The 20994-nt window shown below is 38.9% G+C and overlaps 1 protein-coding gene and 1 long non-coding RNA gene across 8 annotated transcripts in view; one reads left to right on the top strand and one right to left on the bottom strand.

The window, feature by feature from the left end:
* The window catches only part of PPIL6 (peptidylprolyl isomerase like 6), a 32126-nt gene extending 13202 nt beyond the window's left edge, over positions 1–18924 (top strand). For 4 of the 5 annotated variants that reach the window (XM_042939550.1, XM_042939551.1, XM_042939549.1 and 1 more), the window contains 3 exons: positions 2832–2888; positions 13742–13877; positions 18725–18924. In XM_042939550.1, the coding sequence (XP_042795484.1) occupies positions 2832–2888; positions 13742–13877; positions 18725–18836 (305 nt within the window). In that variant the 3' untranslated portion in view covers positions 18837–18924. Of the gene's footprint in view, positions 1–2831; positions 2889–13741; positions 13878–16725; positions 16841–18724 lie in introns of all 5 variants that reach the window. The other variant, XR_006202759.1, reaches the window with a different exon arrangement.
* LOC122220266 overlaps positions 14361–20994 on the bottom strand; it is a 14601-nt gene continuing 7967 nt past the window's right edge. For all 3 annotated transcript variants that reach the window (XR_006202762.1, XR_006202763.1, XR_006202764.1), the window contains exon 3: positions 14361–14401. This is a non-coding gene — a long non-coding RNA (uncharacterized LOC122220266). The remainder of the gene's footprint in view (positions 14402–20994) is intronic.

Raw genomic sequence — 20994 nt, 5'->3', positions numbered from 1 at the left:
TCTTCTGCCTGGGACATAGCCCACCCAACTATGCCTCCAGATGGCCCCTTGCTTCAATTTCCTATCTGTTTCGGATTTTTGCCCAGGCTTCATCTCAGCAAGGACTTACCTGACCATCCTATTTAGAATGGCCACTGTCCTATCCACACAGATCTCTGCACCTCCTTCCCTGCTGCTCTCCTAGCCTCTTTTTATGTTTTTTTAATCTTTATTTATTTTTGAGAGAGATAGTGGGGGAGGGGCAGAGAGAAAGGGTGACAGAAGATCCAAAGAGGGCTCTGAGCTGTCAGTGCAGACCCCGATATAGGGCTCTAACCCACAAACCGCGAGACCTTGACCTGAGCCAAGTCAGATGCTTAACCAATTGAGCCACTCAGGCGCCCCTTATTTTTATTTTTACAATCAAGTATTTTATTTTTTCTTCATAGCACTTTTCATCACTGGACATACTACTACATATTTCCTAGAGAATTTGTTTAGTGTCTGTTTATCTTCACTAGACTATAAGTAAGTTCCATAAGGCAGAGGATTTTATCTATTTTGTTCGCTGTTCTATCCCTGGGTTCCAGATTGGGGCCTGGTATACTATATATAGGTGCTTAAAAAATATTTGTTGAAAGACTGAATGAATAAATGAGTAGATAAACCGGAAGCATACATTCTATTCATTTCTAAAGTACAAAGTGAGAGAAGATATCAGTTGTGAAGCCACTTTGGGGGAGATTCTCTGTGGCTCCCATAAGGCCCACTGTCTTCTGAAGGAGCTCTTGAGATATAGTTTAATACATTTTATCATCACAGTCATCATCATCATATTAAATATAATGATGGAGAAGATGATGATAATGAGAAAATGAACCCCATTAGCATGCAAGGCTGCAAATAATGGCCACTGATGAATGAGCAGGATGCTCTGCCAGGCAGTGCACTAAGTGCTATGAGTAGAACATGTATTTGTTTAGTCCTCAGAATTAACTGGGAGGCACTTACCATTATTCCTGTCTATACAGATGACGAAACAGGCTTGGAAAAGGTAACTAACATCAAGATTTAAATCAAAATCATCTGATTTTATTTATTTCTTTTTTCTTTTTGAGAGAGAGAGAGAGAGAGAGAGAGAGAGAGAGAAAGAGAGCAAGTGGGAGGGGCAGAGAGAGAGGGAGACAGAGAATCCCAAACAGGCTCCACGATGTCAGCATGGAGCCCAACGTGGGGTTTGATCTCACGACCAGGATCATGACCTGAGCTGAAATCAAGAGTCAGATGCTTTGCTTAAACTGACTGAGCCATCCAGGAGTCCTATCACCTGATTTTAAAGTTTACTTTGGCCCCTCCCCCGTTCATGCTCTGTCTCTCTCTGTCTCAAAATAAATAAATGTTAAAAAAATAAAATAAAATAAAATAAAATAAAATAAAATAAAATAAATCAAGTTTACTTTGAATCACTACTCTGCATTGCTGAATTTTTTGTCAGAAGTACAGAAATAACATAAGATATATAAGGCTGAATTCAAGTATTGACTAAAGTGGTGTCAATATAAAATATTTACCTGGGAGATGTGAAGAAAAGGGCAAGAGGAATGGGCAAAGGATGTTCAAGTGAGATTAGTAAGGGTGGGGAACCACACGCAGATTTGTCTGAGCGAAGCAAACTCTAAGATCTGAAGGAATTGGTGCTGGGGGACCCTCAACTTCTCCATTTCTGGATTTAGCCTTCAGCCACTGCAGAGATACTCTCAGAGATACCTGAGAGGTACTGAGGGCTCTGGAGTGAATCATGAGGGGAGTATCAGACGGAGGAAAGTTGAAGACTTCAGGCTTACCGTGAACTTCTGAGCCCATTTTGTGAATGTAATTTAAATGCTGCATGCCTGTACTGAATAAATTATCTCCATATGCTTGCTGTTGCATCTGATTGTTAAAAAAACAGCATGCTTTTATACAGGTAAATCACTCACACTGAGTTAAAATGGCACAGTCTTTCAACAGATACGCATTGTACACTGTACTCAAGGAGGGTGAATGAGAGAGGGGAAGAAGTAAAGAGGGGCTGATGGGGGAGCTGGATATGCAGAGCTCAGAGAACTTTATTTCCACCAAGAGTCTGATATTTGCATTAGTCAGCTTTGTTTCCCTTTTAGTTGTAAATAGAGAAAAAGTAACTTGTGCATGGAGGATGTTTATAGCAGGAGCGCTGACTAAGGCAAAATATGTACATGGTACATATACTGCAAAATGAGACATAACAAATACTTTAAAAAATACCCACTTCATTATATTATAAAGGAACTTCATTTCCAAAATACTGGCTAAATAAACGAATGATCATTCTAGGGTTCCAAGGAATGAAAATTTGAACACTGATTATTTTCACAGCGACTATTTTTATTCCTGTTCCAAAAAGACCTTATTGTTCCTATTCCATTCTCTCAGTTTCATTTTTCCATTTTCCTTAAAAGCAAGATGGACTATGGAACTATGGAATAACCCGTGGAGCAAGCAGAATTTCTATGAACACTCTTCCTTTTAAATTGTGGCCACAACTGTAATTGGATACTTCATCATTTCAAAGGTTTTGCATTATAATTTAACCTACCTCAGAGAGTTATTATCAGGGGAAAAAATAAGATCACGAATGTTAAAATGCTTACAAAATATGAGTGAAAGCGTTATAGTAATATTTTCATGGTGTAGGTATTGAACAGTTATGTATATTCTAACTTACTCTAGTCACTGGTATAAGTGGAATCATAGTTTAAAGCACACCCCCACCATTACTATGCTCTATTTTAGTCTCAAAATTCTGATGTTTGTTTATTGTTATTTCTCAGATATAGTAGCTGGAAAAGGAGATGATGGCGAGTCAATTTATGGACCAACATTTGAAGGTCTGTATCTTTAAATCTGTCAGTCATGTATCAGCTGATAATTCAAATCTAACAAGACTGGACAGTTCAAACTCCAAATAAGATGGTGTTTGAGGTAACATGCTAAATTATATTATTCCATTAGGACAAATTCCTAGAATCAGTATTGTATGGTCAAAGGGAATTTATAATTTTTAAGGCTTGTAATTTGCCATGCTCATACCCAGAATTTGGTACTTTGATAATCATCCCATTAAGACTGCTACTGGGGATCCTGGGAAGATGGTAATGGTGATGGCATAGTTTTTGAATTTTTTGAAATTCCAACATAAAAACAGACCACATAAGTAGATAGAAAAACTAAAAACCCATGGATAACACTTACAACAAAACTAGGTGACAATGTATCCACATGAATTCTTAAATACAAACAGATGAGGACAAACTACCAACAGCTACGAAATCTGCATGGCGTCAGGGTCTGTGTGGGAGAAAGCAGGACATCCAATAGAGGTGAAAACAGGAGAACCCCAAAATAGCCAGCAGTGGGTGAGTGCAAGGGGTCCCTAGTAAGATTTGAGAGGCTGGAGCAGCCTAACCTCTCTGAACTCTGGAAACTGATCTGGAAGGGCACTCTTCCAGGACAGGTCCACAATGAGGAGGAGGTGCCATGAATGGAATCAGAGTCATGCAGGATACAGGGACAACGGGGACAGAGCCAGGAAATGTCAAAGAGCAAGCTGCCATTCTTTTGAACACTACATGAAAACAACACAAGAGGGAGCTTTGTGAAGGTAGAAAAGCTACCTCCCTTCTAAAACCACGCCTCCTTCTAAACATTTAGCAATCCTAATTTTACATAAAAATAGGCAATTTTTATGTAGAAGAAATTTCAGGATTATTAGAAGAAGTAAAAGAGAATAAGGAGTAAAGGAACATCACTACGGATAATAAAAATACACTGGAAAAACATGCTCAAAAAACAGATCAAAACTGTAAAAATTTTAGGATTAGCCAGAAGACATTGAGAATAGGATACAAGACAGAAAAAACTCATAAATAAGATTTAGAAAAAAACTTAGACATGAGGTTACAGAACTAGGAAAGAATTAACAGTAAAAGAAAATTTCAGAAATAAACAAACTAGAAGGACCATATGCCAAAGAAACATGACTAACGTGTCTTAAAAGAAGTAAAAAGTAGAAAGAGGGATTTTTTTTTAACAAGAAGAAATGAAGAAAAAACACAAGAAAGTGACAAAAAGGAAAGCTATAAAGAGGAGATCCAACATACAGATGATAAGTATCCCAAAAGAATTAAACAAATACACAGGAATAGAACAAATATTAAGAATTAATATTAAAAAGGGGCGCCTGGGTGGCGCAGTCGGTTAAGCGTCCGACTTCAGCCAGGTCACGATCTCACGGTCCGTGAGTTCGAGCCCCGCGTCAGGCTCTGGGCTGATGGCTCGGAGCCTGGAGCCTGTTTCCGATTCTGTGTCTCCCTCTCTCTCTGCCCCTCCCCCATTCATGCTCTGTCTCTCTCTGTCCCCAAAATAAATAAAAAACGTTGAAAAAAAAAAATGTTAAAAAAGAATTAATATTGAAAAAACTGTAGTGAATTTTAAAAGGGTTTGATGTTCTATCTTGGGTTTTGGTGTTGGTTCCACAGCTATACACAACGAACTGTCAAAATGCATCAACGTGAACATCTAAGATTTATGCATTTGATTTTATGTTTATACCTCAAGTAAAACTATATACATAAAAACTAGGGGTGCCTGGGCGGCTCAGTTGGTTAAGCATCTGACTTCAGCTCAGGTCATGACCTCACAGTTCATGAGTTCAAGCCCCGTGTTGAGCTCTGGGGCTCTGTGCTTACCGCTCAGAGCCTCGAGCCTGCTTTAGGTTCTGTGTCTCCCCCACTCTCTCTGCCCTTCTCCCGGCTTGCATGCTCTCTCTCTCTCTCTCTCAAAAATAAATAAACACTTAAAAAATATATATGTATAAAAACTTGACACTACTTACTGAAAGAGAACATTGCTACCTGGTAATATTAAACCAGAACAACCAACACTAAGACATATTTATTAACATCATTGGACAGTTCAGAAAGTAAAAATTCTTTGGGCAGGTAGGCAAAAAAAACAAGTGATTTACAAGGGAAAGCAAAGTAGGTTATCATATTCTTTGACATCATATTATTATGCCACAAGAAAATGGAGTAATATACTCATGATGTTCAAGGAAAGGAAATGTGAGCTAAGGATTTTATATCTAGCCAAACAATCTGAATTACAAAAGGCACACATACTTTTCAAGATGTAAAACTTTAGAGAATAATGTTGTCACGATCCCTTCCTGATCTTGAGGAATTGACAGTAAAATGAGTTTCACACAAACAAATTGTAAGAGAGATCTTGACATAAGGATTGGTGACAAGCAGTAATCATAGCGACTTGTGAAACTAAAATTTAGTGAGGCATAAAGGGTGAGAGTATGACACGTAATGACTGAATCTGTAGTGTACCTTTTTAAAGCTGGAAGAAAGTGGGAGAATATATGCAAAAAACTGCTTTAACTATTTTCAGTAATTATACTGGTGATAGTATTATTTATTAATATTGTTATTCTGAGACTGTTGTATGTGTAATATGGAAAAAGTAAGTAATTATAGAATACTCTAATTTCACCATTTTGTATGTCCTTGAGAATTAGGATTTTCAATGTGGACGAAGGGAGACACAATGAAATATGTGAAATATTCATAGAGGCTAATAAGTAAAATATTCTGTATCGGAAATACCAGTTTAAAATCATGCAGTACATATCTACATATGTAGGTCTGTCCACTGAACTGGTCTACAATGACCAACCTAGTAGCCTTCTACGTTCCTAGCATTTAGATTGTTGTTTTGAAATGTCACTTCTCACTTGAAGAAACCAGGGCTCCTGGGAGAAATGGCAGATTCCAGTTCCAGGACAGGAAATTACAAAATGAGCCTGGAACCTCATGTTCAGTCATGCTATCATCAGATAGCAAGAAAGCTATTAAAGATTTACTAGGGTCATGTCAAAGGCCTTGGGAGACAATTTGAAGAGGCTCTTGCTGGCCAAAGATTTGAGCTTCAAAAAGAGCCATAATTGCAAATAATTGAAACCCAACCAATATTTTAAATCCATGAGTTCATAATGATATCATATCATAAAATAAAGCCTAATAGTTTATCTTTGGGGGAATGATGAGAAACAAATTCATTATCTTAAAAATGGATAAATATGAGCAAAGAATCAAGCATTTATCTTGCCTTTCCTATATGAACTATACCAAATTGTAGATAAAATTGCTAGTTATAAAAGCATTCCAATAAATAAGTGAGAAGGAAATAATAGAATAGCACCATTTTGCTGCCCCCAGTGAAATAATGGATCTAGGCTTTTGCTGCATTGGTATCTACTAACTTCACAAAAACAGAGAAAACCAGATATTATGAGCTTTCTGGGGAGACAACACATCACCAAAGGGACAAAACACGAGTCCGATTAAGGCTCTGGACCCAGCTGCCAATTTGCAGGAAATAAAACCAGTTCTGATGTAATATGGTCTTAAAGATCTCTGCACGATGCAAAATCATGCAATAAAAACTATAGGACTTATGGCAAAAATGAAGTACAAAAAAAATCCCTTCCTCAGTGACACACTGAAATATATAGCAGCCTGATAAAAATAGTAACACAGTGTTACATATATTTTATGGTCAAGAAACACATAAATACTATAATAAATTTGGCACCCTACCTTGAAAGCTCTCTGATGTTCCTGGAAGTGGCGTAGGAAGAGACGCAGCTTGTGAATGACTGTGAAGTGGTAGGAGGAGGGTCCTCTGAAACTGGAGGCAAGTTGTAACATCAGATGTGGGTGGATGCCGCTCATACGTGGTGACCTGTGAGATGTCTGAGGTGTGTGTGTACCTGTGCAGCTCGGTTCAGCTGGGTGCCATTTTCCACATTTCCCTGGTGTTTCTCCTAGACATTGCACATAAACATGGCTGAGATTCATTACGCTCAGTTGTTCCCTAATCTTTCAATCAAGTTGAAACAAACTTGCATTTTCAACAGAAGTATTAGAGCCCAAAGGAAAGGATGCAAAGCAGAGAAACATACTGAACTGCACGTGCAATCAGCAAACTTCAGACTGGGAAAAATTCTAGAGGTTAAACAGCTCAGGTTCATTAACAGATAAAAGTAAGTAAAGGGGAAAGAGGCAGAACTTGAAGATTAAAGGAGACTTAAGAGGCGTAACAACAATTTTAAAATGGTAAAGACTAAACCATACTGCCTGGTAAGTACTAATAGCTGTTGACTAACTGCTAACACTGTCGACCTGAAGATTTACCAAAAACATAAATAGTCGATTAACATATATTTTGTATGTTTTATGTATTATGTACCATATTCTTACAATGAAAAAGGTAGAGAAAAGAAAATGTTAAGAAAATTGGGGTATCTGGGTGGCTCAGTGGGTTAATTGTCTAACTCTTGGTCTCGGCTGGGGTCATGACCTCATAGTCTGTGAGTTTGAGCCCCACGTCAGGCTGTGTGTGCAGGGCCTGTTTGGGATTCTCTCTCTCTCCCTCTCTCTCTGCCCCTCAACCCCCCCCCCCCCAATAAATAAATAAACTTAAAAACAATGTTAAGCAAATCATAAGGCAGAGAAAATACATTTAGAGTTATGTACTGTATTTATTGAAAAACATCCACATATGAGTGGATCCCCACAGATCAAAGCAGTGTTGTTTAAGGGCCAACTGTATAAGGAAACATTAAGTATGAAAGTATGTAAAAGTCAGGGGAGTGGTTACTTTTGAAGTATTCAAGGCACTTTGGGGGAAGCTGTCAAAGTTTTTTCTTGGCTTGAGTGGGGATTAAATGGGTGTTTGCCATATAATAACTAATAATAATTCTAACTATACACTAGTTTTCTATAGCTTTTTGTGTCCATATTTTAATACAATGAAAAGGTGTTTTGTTTTTTTTTTTAAATAATATTGAAGGAATACCAAAGTGAAGGGAAAAAGAAGTCATTTTTCTTCTAAATTCACGTGGAGCCAGCTTTATTAAATGAAGCCATCCAAGTGACACCTTTTATTTACTTACTCATTAATAAAACATTAAACTCCTAGTTAGGGGCCTACATGGTGCCAGGGCCTTAGGAAAGAAAGATGATACGACCAAGTTTCCGGCCTCAAGGATTTTAGGTTTGGTGCACACAGATCTTTCAACAGATTAGCTGCAGGCACTGTGCCAATTGCTGTTACAGAGGAAGAACGGAGTGCTGTGGGAGAGAACCGACAGCTGCCTGGGAGAGTTGGGGGCGGTGGCCCAGAGTAGCTTTTGAGTTGGGTCTTAAAATAAAACATTGCAGATGGGGAAGGGACATTCCTGGAAGCTTTCTTGATACCCTTAATCCCTGATGAGAATCCACCATCTCTCTCCACCCCACAGCTGCTGTCAGATCACCCAGACTCCTGTTTGGAGGCAGAGGCTCAGACAACGTGGGCCTTCTGTCCAGCAGGAGACGGATCTCTTAGCTCAACTCCCTGCCTGCCCCCGGGGACAACCCCATGCCTCCGTTGATTATCCCTCACTTCTACGCTCAGACTTTTGGGGAGATTTAGTCTCCAGATGGAGGCCTAGCTGTCCTCTGGTGCCTGGGGAGGCCCAGTGTGTTTACGGAGGCCTCCATTACTCAGTATGTCTGCAGGTGCAGAATTAGAAATTCAGCAACCCATCAAACGAAAACGAGAGATGCCTCTGAGGGAGAGATGAGGACTGTGCTCAGAACAGCAAAACATGGGTTTCCCTCCCTCTTTCACGCCCTGTGGGATATTTACACATCGGACAGCCAGGCCTTCCTCTGCATCTCTCTCATTGAACCCTATTACCACGAGCTGCAGAATCGAAACCAAGGGCTTGCTAAAAAAAAAAAAAAAAAACACAAAACCTACAACCACAAAACTCACTTTTATTAAGGTTAACACAGTGAATTTAAAAAGAATGAAATAAATAATAATTTAACTGGATGATTATTTTATAAATTGGTTTATCATTTTTTTAACTTGAAGAAAGTCTGTTTTGCTTTGTTTTGAATCACTATTTCTTAAATTGTCTTCCCAAATCCTATTCTTAATGTTACAAACTGAATATTAACCCCTTTTTTTCTCCTTGTATTCCTTGTATAATATTCCTAATCCTTCCCACTGGCCAAGGATTGGCGACTAGGTAGTTTGGGCTGACTAGATAAAATGTCATTTATACAAAAAAAAAACAAAAGAAAAAAGGTATATATTTTAAAATACTGTATTATCCTTGTTACAATATTAGCTTGTGCCCTAATTCACAGATACAACAGTTAAGATCCATTTGTCCAATTCTTAGATCTCCTTATCTTTAAATGAAAGTGGACATTAATAAAAGGCAAAGAACCTGATGTATTGTCAATATTCAATAATGCAACTAAAAGTTATACAAAAGTATTTTTTATTAGAAATGAGAACTGAAAATAGTATGGTCTGGGTAGCCATTTAAGGGCTATTTTTTTTTTTTTTTTAATGTTTATTTACTTTGGAGAGATAGGGAAGAGCATGAGCAGGGGAGGGGCAGAGAGAGAGACACAGAATCCACAGCAGGCTCCAGGCTCTGAGCTGTCAGCACAGGGCCCGATGTGGGGCTCGAACTCACCAACCGTGAGATCATGACCTGAGCCGAAGCCAGATGCTCAACGGACTGAGCCACCCAGGCGCCCCAAGGGCTATTTTTTTTAAATTGTGACACATATATAGAAAGTGCATATGTACAATTAAAACATTATTATAAAGCAAACCCCCACATTATCACCCTTGTCAAGAAATTAAAACTGCCAGCATGCCAGAAGCACCCCATTTGTCCATCCTCAGCAATAACTCCACCTCCCTCAGAGGTAACCACTAGCCTTTTTCCTTGCTTTTCTTGATAGTTTTACCACCCATGTATATATTCCTAAACAATATAGTTAAATTTTCCCTATTTTTTAATTTTATGTAAATGGAATCATACTACAGGCATTCTTTGTGTGGCTTGCTTCTTTTGTTCATCACTGCCTATGAAATTCATTCATGTTGTCTATATAGCTGGAATTCTCTCATTTTCACTAATGTAATATTATAAATATACTGTATTTATCCACTCAAGTGTTCAAAATGCTGGCTATTCATTCCTAATGTCACACACACAGTCAACATGCTTATAAATAAGTACTTCATGAAAGCAATAATTAAAACATACTAAGCATACTTTCTTTTTTTTTTCCTTTAAAAAAAAATTTTTAATATGAAATTGGTTTCCATACAACACCCAGTGCTCATCCCAACAGGTGCCCTCCTCAATGCCCATCACCCACTTTCCCCTCCCTCCCCCCCCCCCCCAATCAACCCTCAGTTTATTCTCAGTTTTTAAGAGTCTCTTATGGTTTGGCTCTCTCCCTAACTTTTTTTTTTCCCCTTCCCCTACCCCATGGTCTTCTGTTAAGTTTCTTGGGATCCACATGAGAGTGAAAACATATGGTATCTGTCTTTCTCTGTATGACTTATTTCACTTAGCATAACACTCTCCAGTTCCATCCATGTTGCTACAAAAGGCCAGATTTCATTCTTTCTCATTGCCAAGTAGTATTCCATTGTGTACATAAATCACAATTTCTTTATCCATTCATCAGTTGATGGACATTTAGGCTCCTTCCATAATTTGGCTATTGTTGAGAGTGCTGCTATAAACATTGGAGTACAAGTGCCCCTATGCATCAGCACTCCTGTATCCCTTGGGTAAATTCCTAGCAGCTAAGTAGCACACTTTCATGTACTTTTATATAACAACAAATAATTAGTGAATAACTATTATTATTTAAATAGAATGGTAAAAGTAGAACAGTGGGCTTACAAAACTGATATTGCTGGATTCAGGTCAGATTTGTACTTGATATTATTGCCTTCAGCAAATTATATGGAAATGTCCTAAACTGTCTGATGATATTTTTACCAGAGAGAATGCATGGCAGTTTTCCCAGACTTACAGTATTTGCTTCCTTTATAACCATCGGAATGAGCTTTATTTTAAACAAATTCAGAAACTGATTTTCTTCAGCACATAAATTTCTGATTTCTCTTTCGGTTACATTTTACTCTTAATGTTGTATATCACAAATGATGCCAGTTTTGACCACAGAGCAGTAACTAGATTCCATATCTTCCATATCTTATGGTAAATGGCAGAGGCAAGAACTCCTGAGTCACAGGCAAGGTAATGAAAGGGTTTGGAGTTCCTAACATAGCTTTTAAGCTTCCTTCCACGCCTCAATTAACATGACCTAAAAATAAAACTATTACTAATTATGCTGTTAGCTGCACTCAAATTTAAAAATTTTCCTATTTTAAAGATGTTTTTTGTTCCTCCTACCTCAAAGCATTTTTTTTTTTTTTTTTGTATATTGTTGAAATTTTTCTTTTCTATTCAGGGCTACCGATAGAGTTAAAATAATTTATAGCAGTTAATTAACCCACTCAGACAAAGTGAAGGGAAAAAGAAAAAAGGTTTGGTTGACTTAATGATCAGTAGTTTTGTTTTTCCTGTCCTCAAAAAAATGTGAGCAGACTAAATTTACGTTTTTTTAAATGTAAATCAAAAGCATTAAGCTCCTACTTAGCACTCAGGATACACTAGGCATTCAAATAATATTTATCAAGGGGAACCTGGGTGGCTCAGCTGGTTGAGCAACCGATTCTTGATTTCTGCTCAGATCATGATCTCATGGTTTGAGTTCAGTTTGTGAGTGCGAGCCCACTGTCAGTGCGGAGCCTGCTTGGGATTCTCTCTCTCCCTCTTTCTCTGGCCTTTCCCTGCTTGTACTCTCTCTCTCTCCTCAAATAAATAAATAAACTTAAAAATTTTCAAAAAATATTTGTCAAATGAACAAATGTTGAATTAAACCTGGGATTTTCATTCTTCATCTTAATATTGTTACTTGTAGGAAAATATCTCTCTCCCTATTAATGTAAAAATACTATTCAGATATCCATTTCTCAGGAAAGCTTCTCTAAGGACAGAGTTTTATTTTGAACTCTATTATGCCACTGGCTCCCATCTTTAAGTGGATAATATGCTCCAGCATGGCTGGGGGCCACTCATTCCCCAAGTGAGCTGTGAAGCAGGTACCAAGTCTTAGCTGCATCTCATGCCAAGCTATGGGAAGGGTCACTACAGCTTATTATTCATGGCGAAGGCCTCCACCAGTAACTGTGTAGAGAAGGGGGTAGGGGGCGGGGTGTTGGCTCCCTTCCCCTCAGTGGGATGCTTTCCAGAAGCAGGAGCAGGTCAAATTCTACCCAAGGACTTTACTTGGTTGTGGCACTGTCACTGAGGGGTTTGGAAGCAACATAGCCTCAGGTCCCTACATTCCACATCAACATTCTGTTAAAACAATTGTTAACATAGTTATTTAATTTTCGCACATCTTTTGAGGTGAACACACTTTAAATTTGTAAGTCAGGGGCTGCCTATACCTATACATTAACTTTTTAAAAGTTAATTAAGTTAATTAAGCTTTAACATTTCGCCCATAATCACAGAATGTAAAAATGTTACAACCCTACAAATTTTCTTATTGCTTACAGAATTAAAGAAAAATTTATCATAATATCTAAGAACAATGACAAATGCTATTTTGGTAAAACTCTGAATCTTTGGGCAGATTTCTATTCCATGCGATTTTCTGTAAAATTAATGGATTATTTCTCAATTCCCCTGAAATGAATATAGAGCATTAATGTAATTATATAGAACCATTTACACAAAAATGCTTTATATGCATTTCATAAGATTTCAGAGGTTTTTACTCAGTTTGCAACTTAACAAGCTAAAAGTAACTACCATAAATATGGCTTAATTGCTTAGTTGGTTTAGCTTTGAAACTAAATACTTAGCAACTGCAGTTTCAGAAAAGCTTATTGACAGTTAGTGTTCATATCTCTCAATAATTCCCAGAATTTTATAACGTTATTGACTGAAAACTTTTAGTGAATTCCTCTTCTACTACTTCCTTCTGTATTTTGAGTTTGGAGGTCAATCTTATTTCATGCTAAAAATGGCACTTCCTGAAAATGGTAACCTAATTTACCATCATATAATTCTCTTTACTTGTTAACCTTACACTAAAAAAAAAAAAAAAAAAAAAAAAAAAAAAATCACTTTCCACTTGGTCCATAGATGGTTTGAGATTAAAATTTATTTGAAGACTAAAAATCAGCATGAATTACTTTCATCATCAACATTTAAGACCACATATATGCCAGATAAGGTGCTAGGAGGCCCTAGGAGTTAAGCTATATTGAGACAAGGTCCCTGTCTGCACATACTAGAGAAGAAAAAACCATGTAAACAATCACACAGTGTTATGAATACTACCACAGAGGTCTGTATAAGATGCTATGAGGGGAAGGGTCATATCCGAAAGCCTTCTCAAAGGGGATATTTTTAATGATCACGCTGGTAGGCTGAATGAAGTCCTGTTGCCAAAACAGCACGAGAAAATTTGCTGACCTTTATTCCTCAGCAATGTACTTCCTTTTACATTATTAATTTAAAGTACTTCCTTTTACATTATTAATTTTCTTAGCACACTTGTTTTTAGCTACAGTAATGATAAACTAAAGGTAAAGAAATGTTCAAATAGTTCTAATAAGACTTTATATTATCTTTTTTAACAGCCCAGTTGAGTGAAGTATGAAACAGAATATTCACAATTTGGAAATATTTTAATGACCTACTATTTATTGTATTTTCTAGATGAAAACTTTTCAATTCCTCATGATAAGAGGGGAGTTCTTGGAATGGTCAACAAAGGCCGTCACAGCAATGGGTCACAATTCTACATCACACTACAACCAACGCCCTATCTAGACAGAAAATATGTGGCTTTTGGGTATGTGTGCTGTACGTTTGTCTGTATAATACTCATATATGGGGGTGCCTGGGTGGTTCAGTCAGTTGAGCATCTGACTCTTGGTTTCGGCTCAGGTCATGATCTCACAGTTCATGGGTTCAAGCCCCGTGTCAGGCTCTGCACTGATAGCACAGAGCCTGCTTGGGATTCTTTCTCTCCTCTCTCTCTCTCTCTCTGCCCCTCCCCTGCTCATTCTCTCTCTCAAAATAAACAAATAAACTTTAAACAAAAAAATTATAATACTTACATATGTAAAAACGTGGTTCCAAAAGATTTGGTATATGGTTTATGAGTAACTGAGGATAGAATTTTAAAGCAAAAATAATATAAATATACACAAACATTTAGAATGAATATTTCATAACAAGCTTGCTATCTTTAAAAAACAGAGGGGTACCTGGGTGGCTCAGATGGTTAAGTGTCAGACTCTTGATCTCTGCTCAGGTCTTGATCTCAGGTCGTGAATTCAAGCCCCGCTTTGGGCTCTGTGCTGGTTGCAAAGCCTACTTAAAAACATACAAACCACAGAAACCATTTAGGCACAGCTGTTATAATGTTCTGACCATCCATCCATCCATCCATCCATCCATCCACCCATCCTTCTATCTTCAGCCTCAAGGATATTATCTTCCTATTTATTATGAATAATACCATAGTGCTTAATAATGTAGATATATCTAGATGCAAAAATGAGGTGAAGCCATTTAAATACTGTACATGAACATTTTGAAGAGATAGACGAACACTCCAAATTACAAGTAACTTTTTTAACTGAACAATTTAAAATATGGAAACATCTCAGGTAATAATTATTAGAATATATTATCAAGTTGCTTATAGGCATGTGGACCTAAAATGGATGACGAATATACTCTTTATCAATCTAATGATGTCTTACTAGTGAAGTCAATATAAATTGAAGTTTACTTGGTCTTCCCTGAAATGATGCAGAGCATTAGAACTTTTCTGAATAAGTATTAGATTATTCCAGCCACTCCATAGAAATAATTGCTGACTCTTCTTCCCATGAAATTTCACAGCAGTTTTAATTTTAACCACAATTATTCCTTCACTGTAATGCAAGTGATATTTCTAGATTGAAAAAGCAGAAAGTATATTTTCATCCAAAGATTTCTTTCAAAAAAGAGATGATTTTATATTAATCAATGCATAACCTAAAAGGATGTGTTGTCTTCTATTTTCCCTGGTCCTAATAAGCTGCATTCAAATTTTGAAAATGAGCATTCTTCAATTATTTTGAAATCCAAATAACCCTCACAATTTCCTGGATCATTTAAATATCCTCGTGCCATCTTAATCACATGGTTAGGTGATCCTTCACATCTTTCCAAAAGGTATCTCTATCATCACAAACATGACTGCTTTAAAAGGTTTAATGCCTCCTCCTTCACCACCCCCCCACCCCCAGATGCATACAGCTTAGAGTCTAGAGTGGCATTCAGGGCTTTTACTGTCTGGCCCCACATATTTTTTCAGCTTTCACTTCTGTTAGCCTCCTGATTCATTCATTCAACCAGCATTTTATTAGATACCTACTATGTGCCAGTCATGGTGCTCAGTCCTGGGGAAAGAGTGAAGAGGCACAATTTCTGCCCTTTAGGGAGTCTCCAGTGTGTTAGAAAACCAACAGCTATAAGTCAGTCAGACCTGGGCTATGCCCGTTCTGTAAAGAGTGCACCAGGGATACAGGAGAGAGAGAGAAAACAACACCCTCCAACTCCATCAGTAAAAGTGAACGCAGATCCCTAGAGGGTGGCAGTGGAATGGAGGATGTGATCTCCTTTTGATGATTGCTGTTTTCCATGGGATTCACCATCCTCCAGGGGAATCTTGCTCACTCATTTTTGTTGTTACCACCACACTGGTTTTAGGGAGCCACTGCACCTCTTTTATTGTTCTAGCTCAAGTATGAGCTCAGTTAATCCCTGAAATCTCCAAATCACAGTGGAGTCTGAACTGAAATATTTAAACAAGACCTTAAAGACACTAGGCAGAAGCAGACAGATAATACCATAATAGGCAAGTAGATACTCCAACAAAGTGTAACTCTTTCAGGGGTACCATCCTTCCCCACTATAGGACTGCCTCTAGTGTTAATGCTTTCTCTTCCTATCATCTCAGAGCATTCCCAGGTTTATCTGACCTTTTGGAAGCCCAGACATGATTAGCAAGGTCTAGAAAGAGAAATTTCCCCTCCTTTTGAGCCCTAGTTTCTGATACATCAACTTGCCCCTTCAGATAGATGGATAACACTAGGAATTGCCTTCAGAGGAGACTGTATCAACCCACAGTCTTACCCCAGTGGTTTCACAGGGAAAGAATATCAAAATACAAAGCTGTAAAATCTCCATTCATATATGCATAAGTAGAAAGGGTGTATGTTGGGGACAGTGGTGGGGGGAATTAATTTCTTTATAGGGGATGCCCAAATGGGGGAAGGGTCATAGAAAGCTTCATGAGAAGGTGAGATGAGTACTGAAATTCACATAGAAAGTTAGGCAGAGAAGGCTGGCATCAAAATGAGTAAAATAAAATTTTAAGAAGAGCGAAGAGCTTTGGCAGAAGGCTTTAAGAAGTAAGGAGAGCATCTTATCTACAAGTCATTTGATCTGGCTAGAGCTTAGTACCTAGTGGAGAATGAAGAGAAAGGAGAGTGGAGAAGAGGAGATAGGCCCAGGTCCCAAAGGGCTATGAATGCCATTCTGTTGAGCAGAGATTCCCCACCCAAAGGGGATGGGAAGCCACAGAAGAATTTTTAATTGGGAGCAACGCGACCAGGTTCTTATTTTGAAAAAAATCTTTTTAGAAGAAGCGAGGAATTAATTGGCAAAGGATGAAAATGAAGGCGGAAAGGCCAGTTAAGAAGCAATGATAATAGTGCCATAAATGAAGTCCTGGGCCACAAGGCACTGGCAGTACAGGTAAGCAAGGGAAGAACAGAAAATTCAAGAAGTAGTTGGAAGTTAGATTCAACAAGACTTTATGACCATTTAAATGGTCGTGGTGAGGTCATGGGAAGAGTCTAGAGTGGTGGTTATCTAACAGAATTTTCTGCAGTGATGCAAACGTACCATAATCTGTGCTGTCCAGTATGATAGCCACCAGCCACATGCGGCCATTGAGCACTCAAAATGTGACTAGTAAAATTGAGGAACTAAATTTTACTAAATTTTAAATTAAAATAGCCCCATGTGGCCAGTGGCTACCATGTTGGGCAGTGAAGGTCTAGAAAAACAACTAGGATTTTAGAACTGATTGGATGGTTGGTGCCATTCACCAAGATAGAGACTACAGGGAGGATATGGGAGAGGTCATGAATTCAGGATGGACAAGTTGTGTTTCAGATTAGGATACCTACACTAGAGGCAGGTGGCAACTCTGGAATACCAGAAGTGGTTATTCACACTGGGCAAAGGCTGGAAATGGAGATTTGGAAACTCAACATGGCAACTGAACTGCAGCCAGCCAGAGTACCCTCACTCGCAGAAGAGCCTCTGGGCTTTTGCTTATCTTGTTCCTTTCTATCTCCCTCTAGTCTGCCAAAATCCTGTTCAGGGCTTAGGTCAGAAACTTCCTGATTACCAAAATCAAACTGCTTCTTTGTCCTCTTTGGCACAGTGTGAAAAAAAAAAAAATGCATCTTCTGTCCTAACACCTGTCACAGTGGAGAGATGCACACAGGAGGTGTTTCTTCAATATTTGTGAAACCAATTTGTAGAACAGGCTTCATTCACATCCTCTTTAGTCAGAGGTCAATCTGTCCATTTATCCCTTGCTCTTCATCCTCAGACTGTACCTTGTGTCAGGCTCTGTGTCACGGTTTCTGCCAGAGGCAGACAAAGAGATGACTAGAGGGTGATCAGTGTCAGCACGGCCATGTCCTTATAAAGGCTCATGTAATGGAAATCTCACCTTCCCCTCAGCCACTGTTTCCGCCCAAACACTGGCAAAGGGCATTAGTCCTATGTTTAGGGTTGACTCTCTGGTCCATGTTGCTCTCTTTCAATTGAGAGAACCATCAGAAGTCTAGCTCTACTCAGGGAAATTCCAGCTCATGGCTGGTGAATGTCTGGAGATCCAAACTACCATGGCTTTGAACTTTTAGTCATGTATTCAGTGGATGTTGATTAGGTGCCTACATTACGTTAGGCATTGAGTATTAAGTAAAAGCATGAACCATGTCTTCATGGGAGAATCAAAAATTAATCAAAGAATCATACAAATAAATGTCAAATTAACCCTGATAATTCCCATAAGACTGGGAGCTTGACATAAGCAGAGGTGGGCTCTGGGAAACTTCCCTGTGGAGTGATGCTGAGGGAAGTGGGCGGCAGGAGCAAAACAGACAGATGTGGCTGGAAGGCAACATGGGATACTGAGGTACTGAAGCCAGTCCAGCTGAGGCAGAGAACGAGGGGAGCACACCATAGGACAGCACTGGAGGGCAGTGGGGAGGCCGGCCATGGCAGGCCATGGTAGACATTTTTGGTCTTTATCACAAGAATAATGGGAAATTATTGAAGTGTTTTAACAGGGAGGTGAGATCAGACTTGCATTTTTTTTTAGATTTGCATTTTTAAGAGATCATTCTGCCAGCAGTGAGAATGACAGATTTCAGTCTGTTCTGATCCCAGAACAGATGTGAAGGAGCCATGGCAAAGTGGACACATCTACAGCTATTTATGACAGGTGTTAATCTAATTCATACAAAATAGCCTCAGCTAAACAAGATAGGACTCAATTTAGGAATGGAAGCTAAGTGTGAAAATTTATTACTAAGTTTTCCATTTTTTCCTCCTACATAGGCAATTGATCGAAGGAACACAAGTTCTTCGAAAACTAGAATTGGTTCCAACAGAGAATGAAAGACCAAAACAACGCTGTATGATTGTTGACAGTGGAGATCATTATGCCTGATTTTCATACAATATTTTCTGACAACTTATTATTATGCGTCTGATAAGCTGTTTCTGTATTTAATTAAACAGTGCCTGATAAAATTTAATTTGAAAGCTGTGCAGACCGCTGTAGGTTGGCCCACCCAACACCTAACCCCTCCCCATTTTTCCTTCCTGCCTCTGCCATAGAGACTATAAAAGCAAAACACTTCATTCCCCAGCCTCCTTTGCAGCTAGTCATGGCCATGGGATACCATCTGGCCAGTGAGACAGGAGTAGAATGCCAGTGGTCCTGCCCCTTCCCTTCATCCAGTCTTGAACGCAGACAGCATGGAGCTGTGAAGGAAAGGTCAAGAAAACTAGAGATGTCAGTCCCAGCTCTTGAGCTGCAGAACCAATTCCAGCAAGCACCTATCTCTGGACTTTTTCCTGTGAGACAAATAGACCCCTGCTTGCTTATGTTACTATTGGTTGACTATTTTGCTACTTGTAACCAAAACCATTCTTAATTTAGCAGGGTACCTAATGGCCTTCCAATCCTAAAACATTTTTAGCAGAATTATGTTGTTTATAAAATACATTTTCTACCCTGAGAAACCTGGTAAATGACCAAATAGAAAAGAGGCAATTGATAAATTCATTGTAATATTTCACTGTTTATACACAGCATGCAGAAAAGGGCATATACTTTCGATGTTTCTATATGACATGAAGAGAATAGTTGTCTCTGACCATACCAACCAAATGAAAACCAAGAGCTTGGACTGTTCATCCCAACCCAAATCAACCCTGTGGTGGTTGACACTCCTGTGATGTTATTGGGGATCTAGCTTTATCAGCTGTTCCTTAATCTAAGATTCTCAAACCCATCACCTGGGGAACATTTAAAACAGAGACTGCTAGACCCTGTCCTTGATCTACTGAGTCAGAGTCTCTAAATATGGCGTAGGGACTCTGTGCATTCATTCAGCTCAACCTGGAGCTTCTTAAGTCAGCTGGGCACTAGTCATTTGGGATTCACTGCAAGACATAAGTAACTGGTTTCAGCCCCTTCTGTGTAGTCACTGAAGTGCGTGACTCTGTTAGTGGTGACCTCGCTCAGCTGCCTCCACCACCACCGCCGGTGCATTCATGCTCTGCCCAAAGCCATTGATTGAGCTTTTCTTACCCTTAGTGGAAGGTCTGTCTTCCAAGAATGATCTCTCTTTAAGCCAATCTTAAGGAGACAGACCTCTCATTGACTTGGGGGTTGCCAAAAGTAGGCATATGCTTTTTACTTTTCAGTTTGAAATGAAATAGTACATTTCATAGGCAAAAATAGTACAGAGCAGTCTTGTGTACCAATCACCCAGGTTCTCCAATGGACATTATCTTACACAACTATAGTATAATATCAAAACCAGGGAACTGACATTGGTACCATGTGTGTTATCATTTCATCATGTGTAGGTTCATGTGACTGATGCCACAGTCAAGACACAGATCTTTTCAAAAAGACCTCCCTTGGGCTACCCCTTTATACCTACTCCCCTGCTCCCCACCACCCATCCCTAACTCCTGACAACTGGAATATGCTTGCCTTTTTTTTTTCTTAAATAACAGCTTTATTGTTATTTGGTATATGCTTTTATACTAAGATCGGAGATGGGTGGGGAGAAGGCATGGTGCACATTCTCAAGTGACCCAGAGGCAGTATAGTGTTAAGAATGTGTTATGGAGCCAGACAGCCTGGGTTTGAATCCTAGCTCTGCCATCCCCTGGATGCATGGACTCAGGCAAGAACCTCACTGTATCTCTATTTCTTCATGTCAAAGCAGAGGACCTACCACATAGAGTTGTTGTGAGGGTTCACAGAATCAATAATTTGTATGCAGGACCTAGAATAGGACCTTTTATGCTGTATATGCTCATCAAATGTATGCTTGACAAATTACTGGGTAGAACTTTCAGGGTGTGGCCTGGGAAGTTGTATTTTTTAAAAGCTCCTCAATGACTGATTAATAGCCAGATTTGGGAAACACTGAAGAGGAGATACCTCCTCTTCCTCTATTCTGAAGAGTTTCAGCCAACCTGAGAGGTTAAGCTGTTTGTATGAAGTCCCCAGATCCTCTCTGGGCCTTTGGATGGGTTCCTCTGGTCACACTGGTGACATCTCAAAGTGGGGCTAGGACTGCCAC

Source organism: Panthera leo, chromosome B2 (assembly GCF_018350215.1).
Source record: "Panthera leo isolate Ple1 chromosome B2, P.leo_Ple1_pat1.1, whole genome shotgun sequence".
NCBI lineage: Eukaryota > Metazoa > Chordata > Mammalia > Carnivora > Felidae > Panthera > Panthera leo.
This window is presented reverse-complemented; position numbering and strand designations above follow the sequence as displayed.